The sequence below is a fragment of the Euprymna scolopes genome, chromosome 13, assembly GCF_053919585.1.
Source record: "Euprymna scolopes isolate OS-2025 chromosome 13, ASM5391958v1, whole genome shotgun sequence".
NCBI lineage: Eukaryota > Metazoa > Mollusca > Cephalopoda > Sepiida > Sepiolidae > Euprymna > Euprymna scolopes.
The window spans coordinates 24,233,030-24,252,313 of record NC_136494.1 but is presented as its reverse complement, the minus strand read 5'-3'; the positions used below and the strand labels follow the sequence as shown (position 1 = coordinate 24,252,313).

General features: G+C 33.6%; 1 protein-coding gene and 1 pseudogene across 1 annotated transcript in view; both read right to left on the bottom strand.

Moving 5' to 3' along the window:
• LOC145292383 (semaphorin-2A-like) overlaps nucleotides 1-19,284 on the bottom strand; it is a 158,425-nt gene that overhangs the window by 60,705 nt on the left and 78,436 nt on the right. The window contains exons 6-7 of the mRNA XM_080138712.1: nucleotides 14,373-14,497; nucleotides 4,116-4,276 (exon numbers count right to left, since the gene is read on the bottom strand). Coding sequence (XP_079994838.1) covers nucleotides 4,116-4,276; nucleotides 14,373-14,497 — 286 coding nt within the window. The remainder of the gene's footprint in view (nucleotides 1-4,115; nucleotides 4,277-14,372; nucleotides 14,498-19,284) is intronic.
• On the bottom strand, nucleotides 1,115-1,253 carry LOC145292486 (U2 spliceosomal RNA; annotated as a pseudogene).

Here is a 19,284-nt window from a genome sequence, read left to right as displayed (position 1 = left end):
AGACTTTAACAAATGAATTTCTTCCTTAGAACTGCACGCCTGTGGAACTCTGTTCTGTCTGCCTGCTTCCCACCGGACTACAACTTGGATGTGTTCAAGTCCAACGTTAACAAATTCCTAATGAACCGCCACCTTAAGTAAACACTTCATCAAATATCCACACTAACGTAATGTACTTGCAATAACCCTTATCCCTGAGTGGCTTCCGGGCCTTGATAAGTGGTGATCACTGTGTAAAAAAAAAACAAAAAAAACCCTCTAATTAATGAAAGGGGATGTTTGATACCTCCGTTCAGTCTCAAAAGACAAATGATACCCCTTGTAGGGGCAGCTGCGCATGCCATTGTGATGCAAGGGTTGCGCAATTACCAACCACACCTCTCCTGAATCGGCACTGTTTGAGTTCAGTAGCAAGGAAAACTCCAGGACGACTAGAAACAATGCCGAGATAAGCGGAGAGCACATACAGCACCTGGAAGTTCCAAATGGTAACCCATTTAGTACTGACCAAGTTCAACGTTGCTTAACTTCAGTGATCCAGTGGGAACCTGTGTGTCCACGTGATTGTCGTAGGGTGAAAAGGGATGTGGGTGTAAAGAGATAGCTTCAACTTTTGAAATGTGCCCATAGCTGAAGGAATAAGGTCATTCTATTTCCATGAAGAAAATGTTTATATTACTTAGTAAAATATACTTAAAGGAAACAATGGTGCGTAACATAATCTTAGACAATGTATAATAAATATTTCTAAATAAATTAAAATATGTATTATATAGACACGGCCAAAACGGAAGGAGGTACTAAGTATTTTTGGACGGCGTCCTTCTTTAACAAGGCCGATAGACATTAGTCGCGTGCTCTCGTGTAACGAATGAATGCGTGAATGTAGGATTGACATGGAATTCTTAAAGATAAACTAAAATGACCGAAAAATGGGCTGAAATGACTTAAATAAATAAAAAGTAAATAACTTAGAATAACTTTAATGAACTTAAGGATGAATTGAATGACTTTAAGAATGACTTGAATGCTTAAAAAATAACTGGAATCCGTCAGAAACAACTTGCATGATCTGGAGAATGACGTGAATGGCTTTGAGACTGACTGGTTGTAAAGTGGGTGATCATTTTACATTAAATTAATACAGAAAAGTGATCCCCCATTTTATATCACAAAGTTACAAACATAAGTACAGCATGTAGTAAGAACAGATACTACACTTTGATCTTGGCCAAAAGGCCAAGAAAAGCGGTATTTATTTGCTCCCCTATCGAGCAAATTAAGCACAAGGTCGATTTTTAATGTCAGGAGTGAAGGGGAAATGGGGACCAACTCCCCGGGGAGTAGGGGAGCTGGATAGTGACAATTGGTATGAAGGGTTGCCCCTACATCGACCAAGGTCTTATCTGTGGGGTCGCCCCCACATAGGGTCTTTGCTTGCAGTATCTGCCGGAACAGATACTGCACTTTGATCTTGGCCAAAAGGCGAAAAATAGCTTAGAACAGCATCTATTAACAACATACCTTTGATCTTAACCAAAAAGGCCAAGCACAAACGTGTTACAGACAGAAAGACCGACAGAGTGACTTATAGAGTCGCTTGCACGCGACTAAAAATCTATCAAAAATCAACTAATTATCCAATAAATACGAAATTTTCATCGATTAAGCGAAGAAGGAACTTTATAATGGTCAACTCTTTTTTCATAATCCATATTTATATGTATTATTGTGCCTACAAATTCCCTTCTTTATTTGTGGTTATATATATGCTTAAAATAATCAGCTGAAACTGAACAAAATATATTGTATTGTGGAGAGGATAAGGATTGCAGACAAAAAAAAAACTGTGTACGTATCAGATTTTAAGGTTGAAAATCCTAGTTTGGAATGTGTTTAATTTTTCATTTTTTGTGATTTGGGGCATAAAATTTGTTGAATATGTTTATAATTATTCTTTCGGTTAAGCAAAAGAAATTTTTTTTCATTATTTTTAGTGAAAACACTACTTTTAAATCTTAGAAAAATAAATTAATAAGTTTCTTTTCATGAGCTAATATTGCTAATATACCATTAAATAGGAAATACTTTGAAGAATCGATACCAAAAAAGAAAAAAATCAATAAAGAAGTGCGTATTTTGCAAAAAAATGATAATTTTGTTCAGCAATTTGTTGTTGCGTGATATTTTCTCACCTATGGTTATCTCCCCTGTTTCCTTCTTGTTGTGACTTGACTTAGTTTGAAGTGTGGGGGACTTGCATCTACCAAAGCCTCTCGTCCAGAAACACTTGGTCCTGATGGCAGGACAAGGTCAAGACGACGAAGCGTGATATTAGATGCAGGAGTTGTCTCAAACACATATGGCACCCAGCGTTCCCAAAATGGTCACTCATCTGGTACTAGCCAGCCTCATCGTTGCTTTACTTTGGGTCTTATGTAGGCAACAAATATGTATCGCTTATGAAAAAAGAATAAACTCTTTATAAAGTTGATTCTTCACTTAATCGTACAAAACAAACGTTAAAAATACATGGAAATTTACGGGAGTAAATGACTTAATTTATTCATGTAAAGGCTACCATACTTTCTTCAAAACTATTAATAAATTTAGGATTTTTTAAATTTCGCTACGTGAAATCTATACAGTGAGAGAAAAGATGGAATTATTTGAAATTAAGATACTTATGTTATAATATTTTTGCATATTCTTGAAGAAAATCATCTTAAATATTATTTACACAAAAACCAAAAATTAATTGGTTCAGAAACCTTTTAAACAATAGAAATGTGTTACCCATCAAGATAAAAATGGCGGTGAATGGTGTTTTTTTTTGTTTGTTTGTTTTTATTTTTTAATTTAAAATTCAATTAAAAATTGTAAAAAAAATGTTTTATATTATTCTGCTATGATAAATTTCAGACATTTATCTTTCTGCAAATAGTTGCTCAAGAATAATGGATTTTAATAGATTTTCGTTCATTAAAAGAATGACTTGGTTTTTCTACCATTTTGGGGCGTGTTTATTCTATTCTCATGGATTTGGAATTCCGGATTCGACAGAAAGATTACCCCAGTTCGACAATATTCACTTAAAGATGCCAGTATCTTCATACTAGGTTTTCTAGACAAAACCTTGTACAAATCGACGTTAGACACTCGAAATATTGTCTAGTACCCATTCATGTTCTCTCCAGTAGGCATTGGAGACGTAAATGAATGGCAACATAAAACGCTGCTAAGACTAAACTTCTTTCCTTTAATAATTACAATAAACCTTCTCAACCACTTGTTTTCCATGACTAATTATTAGGGCTGTGACAACAGAATATATTTTTCATTATTTCGACTTTCAAGTATATTTCCGACACAGTCAATCAATTGAGAACCACATCAGTCTATATATAAACATAAGATATTAACTGATATATACTCAAGAGTCAAAACAAAAGAACAGGCTGTTGTCAAATCCCTACTAATTATATGCTACCTCAGCACTATTCATTTAAACTTATCGACTTAACATTCATAGACAACATGCATTGGAGCAAATACATTGCAGACATTGCCAAGGTTGCTGCTAAGAAGTTGGAGTCTCTGTAATATGCTAGAAAACTACTCACATCTGGTATCTCTACAAAACTACTCGCATCCTGTTTCTCTACAATGCCACCATTCGTCCATGCATGAACTCTTGCTGCCACATCTGGGCTGGTGCATCTATCACATGTCTCTTTGACTTAGAGAGGGTTCAGAAAAGTCTCGAATCTAATTGATGCTATACTATCAACCAAACTCCAAACCTTGTCCCATCGCCCCAATGTTGCATCCCCGTTTCTTTTTCATGTGACTTTTAATAGTATGTGTTCTGATGAATTCGTAGTACTTGTGCCCCCTCGACGTAAATACCCCCCCCCCGATTTACCTGACAAGCAACAAAATCTCTCCCCTTCGCTGTAGAGATCCATAGATGTTGGAGGGGCTTCTACTATAATTCTTAAAGACTTAGTTTTCTACATTTGTGACACAAGGTATATGAACAGTTAGCCCTCATCTTCACTCCAGAAGTAAAAATTGAAAATAAAGCTTGATAACATATGGTTGAATAAACTTACCTTGTATTTCTGTATAGGTGATTATATAGACAAGTATTGTCGGAATTAGACCAGCCACAGTATGGGTCATTGATACAAGCATCGACCTTTTTGTATTGATCACATGTCTCCACATTGACTTGCAGAACTTGGGAATCTGTGCCAAGATACAAACTGTTCTTCTGTAAGAGAAATAGAAAAATATATGGATATAATGAGAAATCCTATACGGAAAATAACAATAGATGATTAAACATTATATATATATAGTAGCAAAAGTATCAGTCGTTGACTGGGTTCAAAAATAGCCTACAGAAAATGGACTCTGATTTATGAGAGTATGATAGGTTATGAAAAGGAAGGGTTGTAAAAAGATAGCTTCGAATTTGGGGGTATCAAAACCAAAGCAAAATATGATGAAAGTAAAAATAAAATAGATAAACCCCATAATTTATTATACTATATCTGTTCACACTGAAAGACTTATCACAATATTCTGTAGATCTATATTAAAAAACCTTGTTAAACTTTTTATGGGGGTCAGGCGCGAACGAACACCCCATAATTTTATTATACCATATTTCTTCAAACTGAAACATAATTATCAAGTATACTTACGCAGATAGATATGAAAAGTCTTTATTAAAGTTTGTGCCTATTTCCATTCTATGGAGGCCAGGCGCGAACGCAGATCCCACAATTTTATCATACTATCCCTATTTAAGTTAATAATACTTTGATAAGTATGTTTTATGTACATCTACATGTATATCAAAAACACTTGTAAACGTTTTTTTTTAATTTTTTATTTCCATACTTTGTGGACCTGGCGCGTACGCAGACCCCACAATTTTAATGAATCATCATTATGCCAGATCAAACATAACCATTCCTGTGTCTCGATACATCTATCATTTTATGTGATCAGTTTTCTATAATAGTCAACCATATAGGAGCCTGTTCGTGACCAGACACACAGAGAGACGTTCAGCTTTATATTATATATATATAATGGTTGTATAGAATGGCTTCCTAGATGTAAATCCAATGTAACCTGCATGCAATGTATAGAGTGCTCAATGAAGGATAGAACAGTTATATAGTCTGTTTATTCTACAAACATTATTCCAATTCAAAGAGACCACTTCATCAGACCGGTCCTGGATATGAACTTAAACTATATCCGATGGTGAGGCCCCACCTTGCAAGCCTTGGGGAGTGTGGAGCCACCCTTTAATTGGCATTGCTCCCAGGTCCACTCTTACCTGGAGTGGTAGTACCTGTTAGGGTCCCAACTATGGGTTAAATAGAATCCGATTTAAAAAACAAATATACTCCATTAAAAATCGTTCCTCAAAATAACTAGATTCGGCATTAAATAACCTGAAAATGGTTGATATGCCGTAAAACAAAAACAACCAACCAACTTCATCATACCAAAAAAAAAGGGACTATATATATATATATATATATATATATATATAATGAGAGAGAGAGGGGAAATCTTAAAACAAGCAAGATTAAAAGAGTGCATTAGCTCTATAAGGTAATCTACTAGTGATGGTGCCATCCCCCCACCAAACACCCGCTTCCAATTTGTCATTAAGGCTTATAAAATGTCCAATCAATAAAAAATACTATCTGGTGTTAATGGGGCATCTAGTCTAAATAGAAATTGTGAGACAAAAAAAAATAAGAACGATATCAATCATGAAAACTCGAAAACCTCGCATATATCAAACTAGCATTTCAGCCCGGCGTTGCCCGGGTGTTTTGATGTATATGTTGAGCAAAAAAAAAAAAAAAAATGCGGTCAATTTTTTTTAAATTTGACCCTTACTATGACCCCTTAAAATTTATTGTTTTGGGCTCAAATCAAGTTATTAAGTTAGATACATGTTCAAGGAACCTATATCTAAAATTTCAAGTATTTAGACACAAAATTGTCGGAGGAGTTTGGTAGAGTTCTGAAAGGTCAAATCGTTGAACTTTGACCTTTTAGCAACCAAATTTCTGGCCGAAAACCAATCAATAAATTTTTCCAAATCTCAGTACCCTGTATATCAAATTTCGAGTCTGTAGACTAAAAAATAACATAGTAATTGCGTAGGGAAATGTACACAGACAGACAGACATACATACATACACACTTTTATAGATATATAGATAGATTATATTTTGCATTAAAATATTTCAATTTCATATTTGAATATAAATAACATGTGGTATTTAAATAGCTCGATAGTGTAATAGAGCTATAAATACTTTTATATTGTATAGCTTCACTGGGAACAGACACTCATTTTTATGCTCATTCAAAAAAAAAAAAAAAGCTTCGGGTTATCTACTATACAAGTGTACAGCTGAAAAAGTGTGTGTGTGTACGAGGTCATTTCCAGACTTTTTTATGCAGGCAATTAAAATTGCCATAGATACTTAAAATTTCAGTACATTATTGCTATACATCTTACGAGATGACTGGCCACTTTTTAAGATTGAATAGCTAGAGTAGGAATTGGAATACACCCTACTAAACCTTGATTGTCACAGCTGGTGAATTTCAAAAACGCAGTTGTGACATGAGGACACTTTAGAAGATTGATGTGCAATAAAAGTCTGTTTAAATTTGGAAAAAAATGCAACAGAAGCGTATGGAATGCTTCAGACTGCTTTTGGACCATCTTGCTTGAACCGAGCATCAGTTTTTGTGTAGCATAAGAGATTCAAGTAAGACAGTAATATTAATCAATATTAATATATATGTATACGTTTGAAGCCAAAACAATGCATTATTACAAAATAAACAGACATTTATTTTGTTTGAAATTTATATTGAAATTCATAAATATATTTCGAAGGAAATCTTCATCATGTGGCAGCCATTGCACCGACGAAGATTAGCAGTTGTATCAAAATGTGTTGTTGTTTCTGCAGAAAACCTTCCCCACTATAAATCAATTACGTGAATTTCCAAAGAACTCGGTTGTTATGGGAGCTTATACGTCGAAATCAACGGGAAGGTCCATCACACACACACACACACACACTCTCTCTCTCTCTCTCTCTCTCTCTCTCTCTCTCTCTCTCTCTCTCTCTATTTACGTATGTATTGTAATAATTTATCATTTAAAAGGAATGATATAGCTTTTCACATATTTATATATGTTCCTTGAATGTGTAAGCTATATGAATACGCATGTAGCAAACAAACATATTATATACACATAGTGTATGCATAAATATAGATACATTGCTTCGGTGTGTGCATGCCTACACATGCAGGCCTTCATTTCGCTATTTATTCTCTGGAACAGATTGTCCTGCTAAGGCTCAGTGCAAAGCGAAAGCAATATTTCAGATAAAATAAAAAGAAATTGGCTTCAGCCTCGGAGAAATTAATATCACCTTCATCCCAACCACTTCCTTGGGCTAATAAATAATAAAAACATATTTGGTTTTTATATTCCTGTTGTTATAGATGTCCCTTATTTATCATATAATCATTAAACAGCGAACAAATCAATATTAATATATATGCATTTATATAATGTAGAGATAGATATGTAAGGAGAGGTGCTTCTTTACGTGCGGGTTGAGCTTTCTAGTGAGGGAAATAAAAGGTTGTAATTTTCATAAAGCATAGCTGTAAATTAGAAGTGTTTACTCTATGTAGTCAATAATCATCATCATATTCGATTTAAGGTCCATTTATTTACACGCTGGCATGTGTTTGACGGCTTTAAGAAATTGGTTTCCAAAATAATCTATTTCTGACCAGCTCTTACTTATCCCTATTTCCGTAAGATACATTTTTAGCCCTTTCTACCACGGTTTCTTCCCTATGAACTGAACTGGTTCCTTTAAATATTCTACATCTCAGCCAAAATCTGAAGTATATTCCAACAAGATGGCCATACCATCGCAGTCTCCTCTTCTGCACATATCTACCCATGCTGTCCAGTTTAGACCTTCTAAGGTAATCAAAAGTAAGCCTGCCTCGCATTATACAGTAATATGATTCTTTCTCTCTCTAAGTTATTAAAATATATGGCAATTAAGCTACACAATACTGTACGTTTCACCCCTATAAGGAATCGTCAGGGTTATATCCTGGGGTAGATTCTACCCGGATGCTTTTCTATGGAGATAAAATGCAGAAGATTCTGTGTAAATAAACTTAGCTAAATGCTAATTTGTTTTTATCCACCCCCTTACGTCGATCGCTTTCTGTCTTTGACACGTTAACTTTAACCCTTAATCTAAGTTGATTTCTAATGCTTTCACCCACCTACAATTGCTTATAGTAATGTAATATAATCATGCTGACCCCTTCTTCCGTCTTTCTGTTCTTTCTTTTTCCAGTTCCTTTCCATTCCGTTTTTATTTCTTTCTACTCTTTCCATTCATTCTGTGAAGTTTGACATTCTCTTTCCCCTTATCGCCTTCTATTTGGAGTCTAAAACGTCACTTAATGTCACCCCTCCCACTTAAATTTTAGCGTTTTAATATTTTATTTTTATAAATAAAAAATATATTTCACGTGTTCCATTATTGGGACCAGATACCTTCGGTGGCAAATAAACTTTTTACATAGACGAGTGATTTTTGGTTTCTTGCAAACCAATTTATCCGAAACATTAGCATGGTCAGTGTAGCGACTATGTAGTATTTGTCTATATAAATAAAATATTATATTTTGCTCTTTTTTATATTCCTAATTACCTCGATTTAATTCATGAGTTTTATCTCCTAAATATCTTTAACTTGGTTTGTGTGTGTGTGTGTGTGTGTATATATATATATATATATATATATATATACTAGAAAGCCGCTCGACATTGCCCGTCACAAGATACACTTCAATGTGATACTTTTTAATATATACAGATTTTGTATTTATTATAGGGCCAATTGTCTATTGAATATTATATTATACCCAATATATAGTAGTAATTCCAAAAGTTGTTTTAAAAATCTGACATGGGTTCCATCAGCTAAAATCAAAATCCAAACCTAGCATCCCAGCCTTAATCATTAAGTTTTAAAAGTATGCAAGAAATGACGTCATGACATAAAAATTTGTAGACCGTAACACATTAACTTTTTTTTATTAGTACAAGATCCAAGCAAGCAAGGGCGCCTGGACGGTTTGCAGAGTCTTATAATTAAGATCATTGTTTTGATGTATATTTATAATATTGGGGCGAGGCGCTCGGTCTTGCCGGGTCATAAAATACGCTTAAATATATTTTAATTCATGCAGATTAAATATTTATTATTATAGAATTGAATTATTCTACTGTTGAATATTATATTGTACCTAAGATAGAGTAGTGCTTTCAAAAGTTTTTTTTTTACTGATTTGATTACAGGGTGACCGAAAAAAAAAAACATGGCCCCAACTCTAATTAGGCCCCGTTTCTTAGTGTCTTGTCCGAATGAAATGAAACTTTGGTCACAACTAGTTTATTATATTCAAAACATCACATCAAAACACTAGGGTCTTTGGAATTTTTTTTCTCTGTTCTACAGCATATGTTCTAGATGGCCTCCATTTAGCTTTTGTTTTTTTGGGGTCACCCTGTACTATCAGTTAGAATCAGAACCAAAATATTTAGCGCTCCAGCCACGGCTCATGCTGATGTAGATTTCATAATAGACGACTGGAAAGAAATGAATTGAATCTGGGCATGCGCAGAAAGAAATAAAAGTATGTCGGCAAGTTAACATGAACAGTTTGCATTTTCACTTGCCGATATATGTCTGTATGCCTTATTCATTTATCAAAACGAGAATTTTACTCGTTATAAACCATCCTTGGTGTATGCTTACTATTTCCTGTTCATTTCAATCGTACGTGACCAGTAGTTTAGGAGTTTATTGGTTAAATATTTGTACACAGACATACAAACACATACATCTATTGTTTTATTTATGTAGATTATCACACACATCTCTCTCTCTCATATAATATAAATTACACCTGTCTGTTTAAATGTATGTATGTATGTATGTATGTTTGTATTTCTCGCAAAAACTTTCAACAGAGGCGACAGATTTTTCACCAAGATCGGTATCATTTTGAACTCGACCCCCGGACGACAAATAACGAAAAATTTACCAAAAACCCTCAACTGGGTACTTTTCTACAGGGAAGGGTCGCTTTCTTCGACGATATTTCGAAAGTCATCGTATCTTTTCGATTGTCTAGGCTTAATTTGAACCTATGTAACTTCCGATTTGGAGATGGGTGCAGCAGCTAATGCGTCACGTTTTTTTTTTCATTATTATTTTTTAATTTTTTCATTTCTTTTCCTGCTTTGCGGTATGGGATTCAAACTGCCTGCCTACTACAACTTTTTTTTTGGGGGGGAGGCTGGGTCAGCACACTTACAAACAACCGGGCAACGCCGTGCACCTAGGCTTATATATATATATATATATATATATATATATATATATATATATATATATATATATAACGTCACAATGATTCTTGCAAGAAGTTCGAAGTTAAGAAACGTTGAGGCTGGCCAATACTAGATGGCTGACCATTTTGTATCATGCAGAGTTATAGAAATGTCCAGATTGGGGTCTGGGGGCACATTAGTTCAATGGAAAAGAAGCACCCTAGCCTTCGTTAAGACAATTATCTAGGAGAAGGTAACTCTGATGTAAAAACCTGTGGTCTACTGTATACTCTGTCCTGTGGCATTTATCTGCATCGACAAAGATTAGCAGTAATTCCAAAAAGTATGGTTGGTACTACACAAAGCCTTCACCACTATAAATAAATCATCTGTGTGGATTTCCGAGCAACTTAGTTGTGGCGGAAGCTCATACGTTGAAATCGATGGGAAAGTCCAGTGTGTGTGTGTGTGTGTGTGACCTTATCTGCCTGTGTGCAGAACGTTCGCTATCATAGTACTATGTCAGTTATGGGTCAACACACTTGAAACTTGATATATAGAGAATTGGGACTAATGGAACAAATTCGATTTGGTTTAACCGGTAAAAATAGCTGCTAAGGAAGTCAACATTAGAACTTATCAGAAGTATGTTTATTAAACATGTATATTTTGAACATGTGAAAGTATATATTTATACGTTTAACTTCATAAGATTTAAAAATTTTGATATGCATACGGGCTTAGATCACATAGTAACAAGTAATACTGGAGAGCTGTATGTTTTGGTTTCGATTCTTGTTAATGTCACTTTATTTGGATGGCAGCAAAGTCGTATGTAATGGTGCCCGCGGGTATTAAGCAGTTTGCTTTTTTTTCATTTTTACATTCGCGTTACAGGTTCGAGCCTGCATGTCTGCTCCTTTTTTTATTATTCTTATTTCGAGGTTTATGTAATGGGATTTTTTTCTGTTAAAACAAAAAACGGAATTATTTTACTATTCGCTTAAACTTTTTCTTTCCACACCTCTCTTGAACCAGGCTGCATCTAATCTTTTTTTTTTTTCTGGTTGTATTGACTCCTTACTCCACCACCTCTCCACACCCGGGCAACGGCTGGCACACCCGCTAATTTCAACTTTAGCGTTCGTCGAAACGAAAGAAAATACAGATGTATTTCCTTTCATTCCAACGAACGCTGAAGATTTTTGTTGGGATAATTCAACCAAAAAGGACTGACCCATCATAATCAAACCATCGGTACGTTGCGGTAATATTTAATGTATAGCTTTTAAAATAATTCGTATTAAGCTGTTACATTCGAGATCAAGCACTTTATTAATTTTTCACCATATAATAAATTTATAATTTAAAATATTGCAGTATTAAGAAACTTTTTTAATTCAATTTATAACAGTATATAATCAATTCTTAATGCTGCACTATTTTAAGTTATAAATTTATTATATTTTTTATCATGTTGTTTTCTTTTCCACTTTTAACAACTAGTCTTTTATTTTTCCATGTTTAAGCTTAACCATATTACTTATCATGCTCCCGTTTTTCTGTTGTAATCAATGATTGTTCCCGGTTTCCAGTAAATTCAATTGCTCTTTGTTTAATTTTAGTCTTATTTTTTGTCCCCATAAACATAACATACACATATGTAACAACAAGGTACGGCACTCGTCTGCTTTCAATAAAATCTCCCCAATTATCTCCCTTTCATTCTGTCTGTTTCACTTGTTACTTCTCTTTTCGCGATAGCAGTGAATTGGTAGCAACAGTAGTTGCCGAAGCGACGTGGTTGCTATGGAAAACAATCATAAATAACGTCGCTCACCTTACGTATTTTACGATTTTGAGCACCAGTAAATTCATCATAACCTTTGTTTTACTGAACGAAAATTGAATTTTTTTTTTCACAATATAGCTGAGAAGGTGATCTATAAACTGTAATAATTGTTTGAAATTTTGTCCAAAAATGAGTGAGCGGTGGAGCTTTAAAGCAGTTCTAAATGACTAAAACCGCCATTTAACCATAAACCGTGTTTGAAGTATTACATTTTACGATCGGGAAACGCCGGGCGGCCTGCTAGTGTGTATCCTCGCGATTTGTTTACAAACAAACGTTTGAGCCCTCTACGAGTAGCGGACGGATGTTTATTAAAATAGACGTTCGGACGGTTTAATTTCGGCCACCGATTCCGTAGTCAGGGGGTAGGACTGCGACTGTCATCACGACGGTTCTAGGTTCGATCCTCGGCTTGGGAGAGGTGTTAGTCTAGCGGCACTGATGAGTTGTGAAACAACGAAACAGGTCTGTATGTCGATGACTAAAATATATTTTATAAAGCTCCCCTCTTCGGTAGAGCACTCTCGTAAATTATCTTACTCGCTACTTAATTTTAGCTGAAATAATGCGAAGCTCGCGATTTGTTTACAAACAAACGTTTGAGCCCTCTACGAGTAGCGGACGGATGTTTATTTAAATAGACGTTCGGACAGTTTAATTTCGGCCACCGATTCCGTAGTCAGGGGGTAGGACTGCCGACTGTCATCACGACGGTTCTAGGTTCGATCCTCGGCTTGGGAGAGGTGTTAGTCTAGCGGCACTGATGAGTTGTGAAACAACGAAACAGGTCTGTATGTTGATGACTAAAATATATATATATATATATATATATATATATATATATATATATATATATATATATATATATATATATATATATAATGAGCGAAAAAGCTTTGTTCATATAACTGATAGTAAGTATGGCTTTTTCCCCAAGTGGGTAAAGTGAAAATTGGTTTTTGTACGAATTCCGAACTAGAGCATAAAGTTCTTAGATTCTCATAAATATATGCAAGTGAGGAAATTGAAAAAAATCTTGATCGGTGGGGAGGGGTTATAAAACGAAGCGTTTCTTCCATTTCTCCCAAAACAATCACAATCGGAGATATGTTTATTGAAATAAACTCGCATTTATAAAAATGGAAGATTTCTTTTTTAATTGTTTTTATTTTTTTCTTATTGAATACGTAGCAGCATTGTTTGTTTATTTATTTATTATATTATATACGTCCTTGCGTCTCTAAAAAAAGGCTTCGTTTCACTTTTTTCGATTTGGTTTGAAATAACGTTTTTCTCGCAAAATTGACGAAACGATGGAAACATTTTATTCAAAAATCTCCATAAGGGCGTCGACTGTGAATCGGTCAGTGTGCTACGTTAACATTTCTATTGGTCTGTCATGCTACAGTTTTAGAATGCGACCTTCATTAGGCTGTCATACTGGAATTTGAAATAGCATTTTCTTTCATCTGTAACGATCTACTTTAAAATAGGATGTTGATGAATTTGTCACGGTCTTGTTTAAAATAGCATTTTCATTGGTCTGTCATGCTCTAGTTTAAAATAGTATTTTCATGGTATCACCCTTAATTTGAAATAGTATTTTTATTGATCTGTGATTCCGTTGTGTTCTAATATGAAATAGTATTTTTATGTTTGTCACACTCTTGTTTGAAATAGCATTTTCATTGGTCTGTCACACTCAAGTCTGAAATAGCATTTTCATTGGTCTGTCATGCTCACGTCTGAAATAGCATTTTCCTTGAATGAACACATCTTAATTTAGATACATCCAAGTTTTTTCTACTAGAGGGTCAGTCGGTCTGTCACGTTACTTCTTTTATTATTTGCATCCTTTCTTTTATTAAAACAAATGCAATAACTTTTTTCTTTTAATTTGTTCTCCTGCATTATGCGATCTGAATTTTTATTTCTTATTCTTTATTCTATTGCATGATAGGAAGCATCTTTGGTTATGGCTTATATAATGGGGAATCTGCAGGGAAATTTACTTACATGAAGTTTTAAGCTCCAAATTGGTTGAGTCTCTGGAAATGGAGAGTAAACTGATGCTAGCACTGAAGATGGAGGCTGATGATTCCTTATTGGTCGCTGGAATATTTTGTAAACCTTTCCTTGATCTGAAATAAAGAAAATAAACAAATGTAATTTAAAACCTTTAGAACGATATTATTTTTTTTCCAAAGAAAAATAATATGCACTTGATGCAGTTTTGCGCGATATAATAATTTTTCTGTGTATTTTATGGCAATATGTTTCCTTTGGAGTTATCTACGAATTTGAAATAAAATTATTTTAGTTGAAGAGGTTTTCTTTTTCTCGTCATATGCGATGCATTGAAGCAATCATGACCGTTCATGAAAATACCAAGGTCATCATGATCATACTTTTTGATTTGTGTCTTTTGCTTAATCTCGGCCATCGCTATTGTTGCAATATTTTTTTTATTATAATAAGAGGGTAGATATTTGTTTGCTTCCCACCACAGCAAATTGTAACACAAGGTCGGAAGGTGGGGAATAAGCAAGCTCCCCTTGCGGAGGGGCACTCTTGCCTCGGCAAAAATTGCCTGGCCATCCCCGTCGGAATTCCCCGGCTGGGGCGCCTCAGACGACATGCAATAAACTTGCTCATCCGAAAGCCGGGTGGCAAGGCCTGAGAGGGTGGATCTCTTGGGTGATTCCCAGGCAGCATACCTTTGTCCGACAGGTATTGGGCCGGTTTCCCACACCCATCGGGCTGAGTATCAAAAACGAATCCTTGACTAGTACTACCTAGTCTCCAAGCCACCGAAACCGCAAGACTCATCCCCACCACGAATAATGGGAGTATTAATAAGAGGGTATGATCATCGGAAGTTTGAAGGTTCTACTCATAGACACTGGCGATAGGAACTGATCAATCAAATGCAGCCATGTTCAGTTAGCAACCAATCAAAATTGATCCATTAAAAATAGTGACTCTTATAGCATCCCGGCGTATATTTTTTTCGTGTAAACACAAGAAAAATCTTTTGTTCTTTGCCTGCAAATTTTTTAAAGTTTTAGACTTATACGGAACAGCTATCTACCAACAACTCTTCATCTCCAGGACTTCTACAGAACAGCTACCCATTGGAAACTCCTCATTTCAATGACTTGTACTGAACAGCGAACCATCGGATACTCTATTAAAATGAAACATGGCTTTCAATTCAATATCAATATTCTATCACTTGAAGTTATATTTTTCTCTTTTTTTTGTAGTCTGAGTTTTCTAGGATTTATCTCCCCTCCTTTTCACATTTGAACAGTTGGCTTCATAGTTGTTCAAGTTTCATGAGTTTAGCTTTGTGAAATTCTAGGATTTATATACATAAGTGACCATGTCGATATGTGGGCGAAAAATCTCTACCAAACTCATCTTTGAATATTTGATCGCCTTTAGACGTGATATATAGAGTATTTGAATCTCGGAAAAACGTTTTGATTTGGTTTTAGCATGTAAAAGTAGCTAAGAGGTAAAAATTGAAAATAAATAACCTTAACGGAAGTAAATCGACCAAATACTGAGCATTCGTGTATGTGTGTATATACATATATATATATATATATATATATATATATATATATATATATATATATATAGCTTAAACACGCTTAATTATTAGCTTTTTTATCCATCTGACGGTAACAACAAAGTCTAAAGTTCTAAATAACCACCATAGCTGGAGTGCTGAATGTTTTGGTTACGAGTCCAGCTGATGGTACGATTTATTTTTTTTTTTTTTGAACGCATTAATATATATATAAATCAAATTTTAGTAATTCAATAATTTATGGCGTGAAATGGTAAAATTTCAATTCAAGAAAATGTTTTTATTATATATAAGACAAAGAATACATATCAATTAGTATATCTTATTAACCTATAGATATTTCAATGGTTACCATCGTTTCAAAGGAGAAATTTGCTAAAGAAAATAAGAAACATAGAAAATTATAATTAAAAGTTGTTAAAGTTTTTAAATATAATAGAGTAAGGGAAATTAATGAAAAGGATATAGACTTTGATATCCAAATTGCACGGTAAAATCCGAAGTGAAAATCCTTCGTAGCTGTGAGATAATCGGATCCAATCTGTATTTTAAATAATCCACGGCACAGGATAATCCAATTATTTGCTGGTATATTGAGCAATTTTGTTTGGCTGGGATTGTCTTTATAAAATATTACAGCCAATAATATTTTGAAAGACCAAGTATCACTGGGTTTCTACACTAGTAGATCTATTGGATAACTTTATTCTGAAGTGTGCGTGTGTTTATATATATATATATATATATATATATATATATATATATATATATATATATAGGGTACAATATAATTGATAATTTGCTCCATAAATACATCGGCCTGCTTATATATATATATATATATATATATATATATATATATATATATATATATATATATATATATATATATATATATATAATATAAAATGCTGATGTCGTCGGATTGTATAATACTATAAACAAAGTCCAAATAAATATTAGTATCAATATTTATAAGACGATCCCAAGCAGATAAAGCTCACTATGTGTGATAGAGCAATAATATAAATTCTGAGTTATATTACGTCGAATTACAACAAAACCTGATGTTTAATAAAGGAATACAAATAATTATCAACGTTTGTCAAACAACAAATTTTGTTATAATTCTACATAATGTAACTCAGAATTTCCACACACACACACACACATATATATATATGAAATACTTTGTATCAGTTAATGCTATCATGAAATGAGGATTTATCCGTCAATCTTTTTGTTGTAAATCTGAATTAAAATAAGTCCTAGATTATCTACAATCCTGTACATGTGATACATTTAAGGGTAATTATCCATAAATAACCATTTGCAGATAGTGTATATCAAGAAAATCTTTGAACATGGAATTCGAAACTTGTAAAATCCTCATTAAGAATGGCGATAGGCTCCCTATTTCCTACAAAATATATCTAAACAGGTGTGGGCAACGTTAAACATTTCCGTAACAGATGTATTAGTCAGAAGAAAAGGAAAAACGATTTTGAGTCCCGTTTCGAAAAAAAAAATTATTTTACGACATATTAACCCTTTTCTCCTTATGAAATGCTGAATCAGTTCATTTTGAAAAAGGAGTTTGTTTCAAATATATTATCTGTAAATATTCATTCTCAGAATTTGATTTGGTTTTGTTTTTGATAAAAATGTTTTTTGATTTGGCATTGCAAAACATGATTGAGTTATGCAGAGGAAAAGGGAAAACATGGCGATGTTACGTGCTTTTGTCGATGGGATATTAAACACGCAACAAAAAGCTAAAAAGCTTAGTTACAAAATTAAGAAATATTTATTGTACATAAAACAATTCAAAAACAAGGAAACATTTATTTTAACAAAGTAAACAAAACAATTTTCCAAAGATTAAATATGCTTTCTTTGTTCTACAAAATATTTGACAACGTTTGACAAGAACCAAGGGAGATAATCAATTTAAACTTTAGTCTAATGCTTTTATTTAGAAGAAAGACTATCAACTCAACTTGGCTGATTATCTGCTTGACTGCGTAACTGAATAGTTCATTTGAATAGAGTTCCTTTATAGTTTTGGTGGATGAAACATTCTAGAATCGTTCAAAATAGAACATTCTTAATATTCCACATTTTAAAACATTATGGAATCGCACCAAAAAGAGCATTTTATATTCTATAGTGATGTAATATTTTTAATAGTAATAAATATACATTCTACGGTTAAAAGATCCGACACACGTGTTAAAATTATCGAGCGCTTACATTGAACTGGACGATACTACCTCTTAATTCGACAACTAAAGACTGCTCTAAACATCATCATTGCAAATAATAAAAAATATTATTTTAACTTTCCTGAAGAAGGCTTTTTATAAGCCGAAAATATAAATTTTCAATTATTAATTTAAGAAATAAAAATGATGCCCGTGTCTGATCATTTTTAACAGTCATTGTCATCGTGCTTCTTAACAATCAAATTAAAATATCATATTTAAGCCTATTTTACGACGTAACAATACCGGGCGGTATGCTATTTAAGAAACATCATTTTTATAAAAAAAAAAAAAAAACTAACATTAATTCTTGGTGTATTTTAGGTCAGGTAGCTGATATCTTTAAACAGTCTAACCAGCTTACGATTCGCTACACACCTAATGCTATTTCACAAATAATAAATACGAAATCTGCATGAATTAAAATATCATATTTAGGCCTATTTTACGTGACAATTCCGGGCGGCCTGTTAGTTAAGAAACAGCATTATGATGTACGTACCTGACATAGAAAGAAAATGTCATATTGCAAAAAATATGTAAATTGATAAAATATTGTCTTTTTTCATTACTTCCGAAAGGGAATGGAAAAAGTGTATTGTTGTTGGCTGACATGAATTATAGGATGGCTAAGATGGATTTTTTAGGCACTTGCTTCGTTGTAAAAAGATAGTCTTATTTTAGTCATAAAACGGTAAAATTTCACTTGGATGCAAATAAAACCAATAGTTGATTTTGCTTTAATAAAAGTTGAAAGCCATATACATAAGATTGGTCATTTCTGTCTACTGTTTGTAATGGAGGCTTGATAACTTATTTCCAAACTAATTACTAGGCAAAAAGTTAATACTCAACACTCCACCCCCCCCAAAAAAAAGACTACTATATTAAATAAAAGTATTTTTAATATGTATATTGTTAGTGTTGTTTTGGAGTGTTGCATTTTATTTTATTTTTTAATTATAAAGGAGTCTGGGATATTTAAATAAATATTTAAATGTCATCAATAATACCACCCATATGTCGAAAGGGGGGGGTCACTGATAAGGGTGCGATTTTAGCATTA